Source organism: Coregonus lavaretus (assembly GCF_964263955.1).
Source record: "Coregonus lavaretus genome assembly, chromosome: 14".
NCBI classification, from domain to species: domain Eukaryota; kingdom Metazoa; phylum Chordata; class Actinopteri; order Salmoniformes; family Salmonidae; genus Coregonus; species Coregonus lavaretus.
Genome location: NC_140001.1, coordinates 27533513 through 27546034, shown reverse-complemented (window position 1 = coordinate 27546034; position 12522 = coordinate 27533513). Strand labels below are relative to the sequence as shown.

At 41.7% G+C, this 12522-nt stretch overlaps 1 protein-coding gene across 1 annotated transcript; it reads right to left on the bottom strand.

Moving 5' to 3' along the window:
• Window positions 1–1368: 1368 nt before the first annotated feature.
• LOC311141691 (vacuolar protein sorting-associated protein 33A-like) lies at window positions 1369–11625 on the bottom strand. Its single transcript, XM_084177107.1, has 13 exons — window positions 11502–11625; window positions 11214–11279; window positions 10925–11052; window positions 10592–10778; window positions 10365–10481; window positions 10073–10247; window positions 9603–9799; window positions 7328–7454; window positions 6998–7065; window positions 5538–5675; window positions 5282–5419; window positions 4308–4476; window positions 1369–1894 (listed from the first exon to the last, which is right to left on the bottom strand). Exons 1-13 carry the CDS (start codon window positions 11601–11603, stop codon window positions 1701–1703), a joined length of 1806 nt encoding a protein of 601 aa, XP_084033233.1. The 5' UTR covers window positions 11604–11625; the 3' UTR covers window positions 1369–1700.
• Window positions 11626–12522: the final 897 nt, after the last annotated feature.

Below are 12522 nucleotides of genomic sequence, written 5' to 3'. Positions count from 1 at the left end.
TATGATATGGACATATGCCTGGCAACAGAGGTGCATCAACGGATAGGCTGAGTAAGTCTAAACCACGCTCAAGTCTTTACTCTAATTGGCCAGCAGAGAAGTGGGAAACTCTCTCTGTCAGAGTATTTGAGTATTGAATCTAAAACAATGTTTTAGTTCTCTGGGGTGCCCTGCGAGGTATTTCAAAGAGCCCGTATATACGAAACATCATATTTACCATTGAAGGTTTTTGCATTAATTAAAATAACTAGTATATCTTAGAAGTCGTGTTGACCTCTTTTGTTCCTAATGCCAGATTTGAATTGACGCAACTTTGACACTTCTAACTAAACATGGATACAACCAATGAACATATCGTTATAACGTTGTCAATATCTATAAACTGCCTAAAAATGGTTAGGCTACTTACCCAATCGGAAGCCTTTGTATAGCCTATTTTTAACTTGTTTGAAATTGCATTTGTTGCAGATGCTCTCAGTGCACGGGTTTCGATGTGGTCAATTGTGTTATCATACATTTGCCAAACCGAAAAGAAAATGCAATACCACAAATATCTTCATGTGATATTTCAGTCAGTTCCTGACTCTTAGCTAGCTTGAAGATAATATATATTATTTTCGACCTGGACTGTGAGTTCACAAAAATCTCAGACTGCTGTCAGCCTGTCAATACCCGTCCCCCACTGACTACAATATCCCGCTGTCCATAGCGCAGGGCACGGAGAAACCATTGATCTAGCCAGGAGATCAAACCCACCGCACTTATCCTCTACCGGAACATGGAGCAAATGGCTTCCTAGTTCAATCAGCGTCCTGCGCAGTCAAATCATGGGCCTGCACAGCAGAGGGCCATTATCGGCTGATCAGGAGGCCTGTTATTGGGCTAATTGTTCCTTGAGAGAGCTGAACTCCTGACGGCTGACTGGGCTCTCAACCTTTCCACTCCACTCCTCTCCTCCCTGCCTGCATCATTCTGTCCCATCTTTATTTTCTTCTATAGCATAAACAACTCTAAAGTAACAATGCATGTACCCTAATTCATCTTTATCAACGATTTTTGATCCTACATGTTGAAGGTGGAGTAGGGATAGTGTAATGGAGGTGCAGCCAAAGTCAGACTGTCCAACTGTACATCAGACATTTGGTCACATTGTAGAGTGGAAGGATAAATGTTAAAATGGTCAGTGTTTTAGAGACCTGAGGTTAACTCTGGTTATAAAAGCAGTTATAAGCTGTCAATTACACATTTTATTTACAATACTTTTTACACAAATAATGGAAAGGAGAGAGAAAAGCCCTATACTGTACAACACAGAAAATATAGGTTGAAATCCCTAATAAACAATAATACAAACAACTACATTTCAGCCTCTGTGTAAATACAGTATTATTTTTTACAATGATCTTAGAACCTTTCATATGATCATGCCCCAAGTAAGATGACATCTTCTTGGCTCCATACAATGACCACAACAGGTGACAATGGAGAAGTACATTTAGCAAGCTGTGAGAGTTGCAGAAGAAAGACATAGAAAATTGAGGAGCTGACTTCTGCTCACACTGACAGTTGCAGAGCTCAATCAGACACACCTGCAGGGCACTGGAATATGGACATTAAAAACAAGCGGCAAGGTCTTTTGTTCTGACTGACTGTTGGGTCCAGCAGTGTATCTGTTCCCCCGAGGGGGGCAGACAGCGGGCTCAGGGGGCCTGGGCCTCAGGGCGGTCCATCAGGGATTTGATCCAGCTGGTACCATTGATGAGCTTGGTGGTGGCAATGATGTATTCTGTGCCACCATCCTCCATCTGAGACAGGAAGCGCAGGGCAGCGATTTCCGCGTATGTCACCCCTCCCAGAAAGAACACCAGTGTGGTCCTGTTCTCCCCCTGCTGGCCTGTGGGTGGGGAAAGCAAACAGTCAAACAGGGTGGAGATCACAGGGTGCACCACACTCAGAGGGTGTCTCAGGGGGAGTTGGGATATGCAAAAAAAACACATTTCCATTTCACACATGCGTATAATACACACTTGTACATGTGACAGGACAAATATAAGCACACACCAAATTATTATTATTATTTAGCAGAATGTTTGTTTTGAAGTGAGGTTACTTTGATAACCTCAAAAACCGATATTGTACATGTAAACACACAAAGAAAGTAAGAGACACTACTATTCAACCCCCATCCTCCCATGTCCCCACCCACATACTATTCTCTCAAATCTCAAACAAACTCTGCCATTCTCCTGCTACAACAGGCTTGTTTATTGTCTTCCATTATCACCTTTCTAGAACAAAGATATGGCAGACATGTAAGAACAAGTAAACTGTCTAATACCAAACTTAGTTCTAATAACATTGCATGGTGTGAAAGGCATCTCACCAAATTAATGATCCTCATGTCAGTGAGATGTCCAAACTGACCCTGGAGTCAGTAACCCACAGTTATAATGCTTAAAATGAGAGGGATATTCCACTCCCTGATCTTTGAACGGTCAACAGTGCCTTTGCCCCTCCTCTTTCATAAACAAATACATGTACACAAACAATTACCCAAACAGACACACACTTAATGGTAAGGTCCAGTTTTGTTCACTGTGTACAATAAATCAACTGCTGCTCTAAGACATCTGACATCCAGGACACCTACAGCACCCGATGTCACAGGAAGGCCAAAAAGATCATCAAGGACATCAACCACCCAAGCCACGGCCTGTTCCCCCGCTATCATCCAGAAGGCGAGGTCAGTACAGGTGCATCAAAGCTGGGACAGAGAGACTGAAAAACAGCTTCTAACTCAAGGCCATCAGACTGTTAAATAGCCATCACTAGCCGGCTACCACCCAGTTACTCAACCCTGCACCTTAAGAGGCTGCTGCCCTATGTACATAGACATGGAATCACTGGTCACTTTAATAATGGAACACTAGTCACTTTAAAAAACCTCTTAAGGATCGGACCCTTTTTTTCAATTTTCGCCTAAAATTACATACCCAAATCTAACTGCCTGTAGCTCAGGACCTGAAGCAAGGATATGCATATTCTTGATACCATTTGAAAGGAAACACTTTGAAGTTTGTGGAAATGTGAAATTAATGTAGGATAATATAACACATTAGATCTGGTAAAAGAAAATACAAACAAAAAAACATGCGTTTTTTGTTGTTGTTGTTCTATCATCTTTGAAATACAAGAGAAAGGCCACAATATAATATTGCAGTTTAGGCACAATTTAGATTTTGGCCACATTTTGGCAGTGTGTGTGCAAACTTTCAGATTGATCCAGTGAACCATTGCAATACTGGACTATTTTGTATCAAGTCTGCCCAAATGTGCCGAATTGGTCAACTGATACATTTTCAAGTACATAACTATAGAGAACATACAAAAATGATATGGTAATACAAAATGTAAGTTTACACACTCCCAGGAATGTCATACATGATGGATCATTAGCTTATACACTAACTTTCACACATCTAGATGGCCAGGCGGGGTGGATGTGGAGCCAGAGACAGCAGGGGTTGAATCTGTAGAACTCAGTTCCTACATTTGAATATTTATCAAACAAAACTATGCTACATTTTATCTCTGGGACCCTTAGGATGACAAATCAGAGCAAGATTACTGAATGTAAGTACATTATTTACCTTCAGAGGTGAATGTATCAAACCAGTTGCCGTGATACGTTTTTTGTTGTTGTGCACTCTCCTCAAACCATAGCATGGTATTTTTTCACTGTAATAGCTACTGTAAATTGGACAGTGCAGTTAGATTAACAAGAATTTAAGCTTAATGCCCATATAAGACATGTCTATATCCTGGAAAGTTTGCTGTTACTTACAACAGTCATGCTAATCACATTAGCGCACGTTAGCTCAACCGTCCCGTATACGGGACACCGATCCCGTAGAGGTTAATAATGTTTACATACTGTTTTTCTCATCTCATATGTATATACTGTATTCTATTCTACTGTATTTAGTCAATGCCACTCCGACATTGCTCGTCCTAATATTTATATTTTATTCTTTTACTTTTAGATTTGTGTATTGTTGTGAATTTTTTGAATACTACTGCACTGTTGGAGCTAGGAACACAAGCATTCCGCTACACCCGCAGTAACATCTGCTAAATATGTGTATGTGACCAATAAAATGTGATTTGATTTGACATGGCAGGGACAAAGCCAGCTCTTCTCTACAGCCAGCAGATCACCACACAGGTGATCATTCACTCAGCCTTTCAATAGCTCAGCTTGTTGAGCAAGAGAGCAACTGGCTGCCTTGGTCTCCTGCGGTCCTTACGTTTCTTATGGAGGCCAGCAGGCAGCTGTTGTCTCTCCTCAAAGTGTGGACCAGGGAGCATCTTCAGAACCTCCTCGATGCTGCGCCAGCCGGGCCTGGCCAACACCTGGGTCAGACGGATGCTAAGAGGAGCATAGCCACTGTACACATAGGAAATGTCATTGGGGTTCTGGAAGAAGATGACACACACACACAAGCTAGGTATCAGTACAGACAATACTACAGTCAATACTACATACAAATCCCACTCTCACAGTCGGAGAAAAACTATGCATGTACGTTTTGGGAACGTTGTTTTACAAATTAATTTTTAATTTTTTTAAACTTACCGTATTTTCCGCACTATAAGGCGCACCGGAGTATAAGCCGCAGCAGCTAAATTGAATGATATTGAATGATGTGTACATATATAAGCCGCACTGGACTATAAGCCGCAGGTGTTTTAATGTTTAATTACCATATGTAAGGGTTCGTGCACAGAGGGGATTGTCGGGAAAGAGACAAACTGTCTCGCTCTCGTAATGTCTGTCTGTCTTGCTCTCGTTCTGTCTCTCGTTCCACTCTCGGTTCCACTTTTACTTTTGCGCGCTACCTGTCTCACTCTTTCTCTTCCGGCCTCCAGCTTTTCCTGCTGGAGCCCGCCGCTTAAAGGTGGGGGGCACGGACCGGTCATAGAGCCCATAGAGTTAAAGTTGGTGGACTGTAACCTGTAAAATCCATAGATTTAGGAGGTCTTCCATAGATTAGCCGCACCATTATATAAGCCGCAGGGTCGAAAAATTTGAAAAAAGGCGCGGCTTATAGTCCGAAAATTACGGAACTTAATGACAAAAACAACTCAACTCCATTATTGTGCAATTACAAAGCAATGACTATATTACTAACATGTCACTAGAATAATTACAGTGTTGTTACACAGGTGTTCGTGTTACTACCCCTCCCCTCATCCAGACTGCGTTATGGGATTCATTCACCTGTTCATTGGCATCCTCCATCCAGAGTTTGAGTGTCTTCCTGATGGTGGGGTAGTTATTCCTGGTGCTTGTCTGGGGCTTCAGCAGACCTGTCTTCTCCAGGTTGTTGAGGGTAAGCATGTGTTCATATCCATAAGTCTGGAGAAAAACAGCACAGGTCAATCATGTTGCCACAGTAGCATTCATCTCATCTTCAAACGACCATCACTCGTTTTAAACCACTGATGTATTGTAATGTAATCAGAAAAAAATGCACCTGCAGGATCTCCCTCTTGTAGTAGTCCAACATCTTCTGCTTGAGGCCATTGTTGCAGACCGACTGCATACAGACCAGCCGCAGGATTTTGATTAGGGGATCCTTCTGGGCGATGCAGTCCTCTATGTATGTGTTAACCTGGAGAATGGTAAATAGGGGATGTTGATTAGCAAGAACAGAAATGCGCACACACACACACACACACACACACACAGGGACAAAGCAAAAAAATATGTTTATTAAGGCAGCTTTCAGGGCCGGCCGTAACTTTTTGGGGACCCTATGCGAGAATTGGTTTGGGGGCCCCCCACCTCGCTGGTAAAACATTTTAGTGATCCCCCTCTTGACGGCGGAGATATATAATTTTCTGAAATTCTACACATTTTGCCATGGGGCGGAGAGAAATTGTTGCCGTTTTTAAAACATGGCATAACTGAACATAGCATAACATAACTGACTTATGCCATGTTCATATGATATCTTAGTGAGAGTGACTGACTAACAAAATCAGGGCCACTGGGCACATGCCTGATCAGTAATTCGGCCATGATTACTACAAGGTGTAAATAGCCAGTTAGACTAACTTAACAATGTATATATTTTTTGTTGACATGGTCTAATTGAGTGACTGTCAGTGACTGACATTAGAAGAGAAAAACTGGTGATGCAGTACCACATTTCTAAATTGCACCTTGCGTATTCTACTATTCTAACTCTCAACAGTAAATTGAGACCCTGACTGAGTTTGGGGGTGGGGCCCCCCCAGCTGGAGGTGGGGCTCCCCCAGCAGCTTCCAATATCAGAGCTAACCAGTAGTGTAAAGTACTTAAGTAAAAAAGACTTTAAAGCACTACTTAAATCGTTTTTTGGGGTAGCTGTACTTTACTATTTATATTTTGGGCAACTTTTACTTCACTACATTCCTAAAGAAAATAATGTACTTTTTACTCCATACATTTTCCCTGAAACCCAAAAGTACTCGTTACATTTTGAATGCTTAGCAGGACAGGAAAATGGTCCAATTCACACACTTAACAAAATAACATCTCTGGTCATCCCTACTGCATCTGATCTGGCGGATTCACTAAACACAAATGTTTCGTTTGTAAATTATGTCTGAGTGTTGGAGTGTGCCCCTGGCTATCTGTAAATTTAAAAAAACAAGAAAATTGTGCTGTCTGGTTTGCCTAATATAAGGGATTTGAAAATATGTATACTTTTACTTTTGATAAATAAGTATATTTGAGCAATTACATTTACTTTTGATACTTAAGTATATTTAAAACCAAATACTTTTAGACTTTTACTCAAGTAGTATTTTCCTGGGTGACTTTCACTTTTACTTGAGTCATTTTCTATTAAGGTATCTTTACTTTTACTCAAGAATGACAATTGGATCCTTTTTCCACCATTGGAGCTAACCACATGTCGACAAAGCACTGAAAACATTGTGTACCTACCTTGTCTGTATCGACTCCAGTCATAAACTCCTGCTCCACTGTCAGGTTTTCAAAGAAGGCCTCAGAGGCTGTATCAGAGAGAGAGAGAATATCCATTTACCTCTGTTACAGAGTATCAACAGCCGTCTTAAACTAAACTGTACGCCACACATACTCACATGACATACTGATATACTCTACCACATTACATTTTATCAAGATCAGATTATTCTGTAGGTATATCTTGTATCAGGAAGAAAGACAGATTAAGACAGATAGAGCGGAGGGAAGAGGAATGTAGAGGTGTTAGTTGGACATGAAAGGAGAAGAAGTGAAAGTTGTTTTTCTCACTGGTGATGTCCTTGATAAGCTCAGCTATGGAGGTGTGATTGGCCAGCGAGCTCCGTGCTGCCTGCATGTGGGGCAGCTGGGACACAAACTGCTTTATCTCGCCCACTGTTTTGGCACTATGGCGCTCCTGCAAGACAAATTCAATTAAATAACATTAAACACTGGAAGAAATTACACAGGTCAGTCGTAGGCAGTTTAGATCACACATTACCATAAGTCAGATATTGGATGCTGTGGGTTTGAGGTAAGGAAAATGTATGATAAACTTTAACAAGGACTGTGTAGTGTTACATACGGATGTTGTGAAATGTGAGAACTGTTTGAGAGATGACTAAAATCCCCTAGGAAATTACAAAAAATCTACTTCTCAAATACACAATAAACAGACATTAAGCTCAAAGCAAATATGTGGGGATGATTTCAGATTAAACATACAGTATGGCTGCTGCCATGTAGGCATAACAGTAGTAAGAAATGGTTTGTTGGCTGGAGAACAGCTGATGCTCTCACTGATACAGTCATCATTCATCAAACTAGAGAAAATAAACTTTGATTAGGAACAGGTTTGGGCAGGACAGAAATGTAAGAGTACATCAACTGAAATAGCCACCGGTGTGAGACGTCAGCCTAATTATCACATGCAAAGCATCCAGTGACAGTTATGATGCCAAAAAGTATCTTGCTGACAAAAGTGCAAGCCTGTAGGGAGATTACACATAACCTAAACACAGTAGAAAACTGCTTTTTTTGTTGCTCTTATCTGACACTTGTATCATAAACATTTTGTTTACGGTCTTCGTCGATAATACTAATGTCGATAATACTAATTGTCAGCTGGCTTTACTTTTTACCATTGGAAATCCACCTTCTGAAAGGTCTACCTGGCACATCGAAGGTGATGAATAAGAACACAAATTAATATGATTAGAGAAATCGGTAGCTAATGTAATTACATTTACATTAAGAGTAATTTAGCAGACGCTCTTGTCCAGAGCGACTTAAATGAGCTTAAGATATAGTTGTCATTTTCAGCCCGAACCCGATGAGCCCAACAGTACCCGATGGGCTTGGGCTGGGCCAGAATTTCTCAGAATATATTTGGGCTGGACGGGGTTTGGACTTGCCACGCTGTAAATAAAGAAGGAAAAAAAAGACCTTGCGTGCCTGTTCGACTACTAGCGCACCTTGGATTCTACTACTGCGCTCTCTAAATCTCTCCCCCTCCCTACATCTTTCCCTCTTTGTAAATTTGTACATTTTATCCGGGATCGTTTACCTTGTCATATACATTTTGAAACCGCACTATTAATTTTATCCCAATAGCCAAAAGGGGGAGCCATGGGAAGCATTGAACTACAGAAATTCAGCCGTGGCAATATATTCATTTTGACAATAGATATTCTGCTGGTTAAAGCAACAGAGATATTATTCCATCTACGGAGGTCGGATTGAATTGATTTGAGCGCTCTGTTAAAGTTTCTGGCAATGGTTTCATTTAAAGAAGGAAATATATCTACTCCCAAATATGTATAATGGGAAACGATTGGATTCCATAAGTAGAGATGGATTCCTCCATCGGGGTCTTCAGAGGCAGTAGGGCTGATTTGGTTACATACATTTTATAACTTGAGATTAAGCTGAATTTATCTATGATCTTCAATGCGTTTCGACGCGATTGAGATACATTGTCTATAGTAAAATATCGTCTGCGTATAATGAGATGAAGTGATCAGTAGATTTGAGAGAAATGCGTGTTATTTCCTTCGATTGACGAATTGCCTGGGCCAGAGGTTCCATGGATAATAAGAAAGGCAGAGGTGAAATTGGATCGCCTTGTCTGCTGCTTCTAGTGATTCTGAACAGCGCAGAGCAGATATTGCCTGTTATAACTATGGCTGAGGGATTGGCATATAGTATTTTAATCATATGAATGAAATTGGAGCCAATTCCCATATGTTCCAAGAAAGAAACCCCTCGCCTTTCTAAGACAAGGACTGTTTCCTTGTCTCCTCACTCCGCTGCCGCCTGCCTCCGCCGCATTGTTCTCAACATCAGTTTAAATCAATATCTTTTTTTTTTTTTAACTCTGGCTTTTTTTCGGATTCATAAAATGTCTGTGATGTTGGGCCGGGGCTCGGGCTTCAGCTCACAGGGCTTGGCTAACATTTTCAGGTCGATGACAACTCTAGCTTATGTGGTCTGACATTAGGACTTATCTGAGATAGTTTTTACCAGTCTGTCTGCCTGTGTGTGTGTGTGTTGGGATGAGACCAACCTCAAAGGCAGCGGAGATGATCTTGGCCTTCTTGCTCAGTGCAGCCCCTACACCATTGAAGTTTTTGTCCCGTATCTCAGCATACAGCTCCTCTGCTGAGTTGAGCTGCATCTTCTTGGGCTCTGTGGGCAGGTCTTTACCCGCCTCACCCTGCTTCTTTTGGGCAGAAAACTTCTCAGGAGGCAACTTCACATAACCTGTTTGCAGACACATGCACACAGAATAGATACACATGCAGACAAAGCACACAAAGGTCACAAACCACATACACAAATCGACAGAAACCCCTCAAGATGTCTGTATTTGAATCTATATGTCATACTGGCCCGTATAAAAATGTATGCACTCACTAATTGTAAGTCGCTCTGGATAAGAGCGTCTGCTAAATGACTAAAATGGCAATTTGAATTGATTATGTCTGTATTTAGCTTGCATTGTTTTTTCATGCATTAACAGAGGCCCATCCTCACCGTTGGTGATTCCATAGACTTCGTCAATGAGGCCCTCATAGGTGAGCTGTGTGGCCAAAGGGGTGAGCAGGTCTACGTTGCGGTCCAGCAGCAGCAGTGAGTCAAACACAGGTAGGATCTGATTCTGGCTGCCAGCAAACTCCCTTTTCATCCTAAGCATCATGTTAGCTACATGCTTCACAGGGAAAAGACATGAGAGTTTCATTTCCAACACAATGCATTTATCAAAGAGTCTGTTTTAAAACAAAATGTGGACATTTAAACTGCAAATTAAGTATTTTCCAATACTCACCCGTGCACACTCCCCTTTCCCAAATATCTGCGGGATGGTCCCATACAGAGCCTGGAGAGTCATAAGGCCCTTGGCGGTGTGGTACAGACTTGTCTGGTCACTTTCCAGATTGCACTCCTAAAGGAGCCGGGCAGGGCACATTAATACAAAAGATAGCTTTGTACCTGAGCCTATGCATACACTGGGACGTGTGTAGTGTTAATGTGCATGTCTCTGTCCTAACCTACCCTGAAGGCCCCCTCAGACTCCATGGAGAGCAGGTCTCCATCATAGGGGATGAGGTCTAGGATGTACTCATCTATGTTGATGAACGAGCCCAGGACCCCCTGCTCTTTCAGCCGCTGCTCACAGAGCATGCTCCGCCGTGGCACAAACAAGATGTGGAAATCACGTGGGGAATGCATCTTATCCTCACTACAGGAACACACATTGAACACAAGAGATACGCTATATGAGGGTAAAAAAACAACATCCACATCCACCCATATGCAATACTGGCTGCAGCATTACTCCAAAATCAATAAAAGTGTTTAGTGCCAGTGAGACAGTGGGATACTGACCTGATTACATTTTCAGCTATAATATCCATCAGCTCAAGCCTGGGACGGACAAAGAAGATGATATTTTTCACGTCAGCAGCAGGGAGACGCCCCCCTTTGAGGGTGAACATCTTCTCCACCTCATGTTCCTAGAAAATATAAAGAAAACTTAGATCTGTCAACAACCAGTTTGGCATTTTGCTCTTGCTGTAATGTGAGCCTTCTAAAGCCTAAGCAAACACAAGCATTCATTGTTGCTATTCTGTAGGTCTACAGTACACACAGAAGTACACATTTTAGTCAGTCTTACCTTCAACAATGAATATTGTGCTATCAATCCAAAGGGTCCAGTCAGGTATTCATCCCACACAATAGCCTATGGACAGTCAACAACAATTTTTGCCACATAAATACACTGCATCTATTTAGCTAGCTAGCTAACATGACTAACTATGTGGATGACTATGTACCACAACAACCCCATCATTGTTTATGTGGATGATAGCTTAGCATGCTAGCTAGTGTTGAACAGAAATTTCAGATTAAAACAAGGTAAATTAGTTTGTAATTTCTAAACGCTTTAATCCAGGCGTTTTACCTTGCTTCCTCCACATTTGTCCAAAAACTCACGGAGCTCCTTCCGCGCTGCTTCCCTCAAAATGTTTAAATTTACTCTTCCATAGGATAAGTGCGCAGACATTTTTGCTCTGACAGTAGGGAGAGTCAGGTGACTGCTAGTGGTTAAGCGTGTGTGTGAATGCACCATGTGACCCAAAAGCGTTGATCTTTGAGCTGTAATAAATATTCTGTCCAATAGATGGCGTTATATATACACACAATGAATCCTCTAGTTATACCGCAACTGTAAAATCAGATGCGGAGAAAGGCATTTAGAGACGGGCGGTCCATTTAACATGAACAAATCAATTTAAGACCAAAAATCGAGGATAAAGTGTGGCAATAGTATAACGATGTGCCTCTAGCGACAAATGTTGTAGATGACCAGGGCCAGTTGATGTAGCCTATAAAACACAGACATGCAACTAATGTGGCCTTTTGATGGAGGGAAAACAAAAACTTCATATGTTACCCCGACCTGCAGGCTGATTGAGCATCCATGAAAATAAGGTTGAAGTCTAGGCTATTAGACAGTTTTATCTGAAAGTGTTTACTTTCATTGGGCTAGTGTAGCCAATCAATTAAATAGTTAGTTGCAATTTAGAAACAAGAAACCAAGACAAATGTAAAGTATAACCAGTTAAGAACCACTACTTGAGCATCAATGGTAGCCTACTTGGATGCAGGGGTCTCCTTCCCAGGGTACCAAGGGTTTACCACGGAGGAGAGGAGCTCACTCAGGGCGCATAGTGTGGAGATCGGCTCCTGGCGACGGTGTCTAAAGGAATTGAGAAGCACCCCTTGACCAAAAAATTGCCTTGTGACAGTCGTTGCATGCGCAATGAACGGTTTGCGGTTGATTCCAGTACAGTATAAAATTAGTCCGCATCATTCCCTGACATCTTCCTTCGATAGAGGGCTGAAATCTCAGGTAGGCTTGCTACGGTTTTCTAAAGGTCTGCATCTATTGTGAGCAATAGGCTACATTTCACGTATTGCAG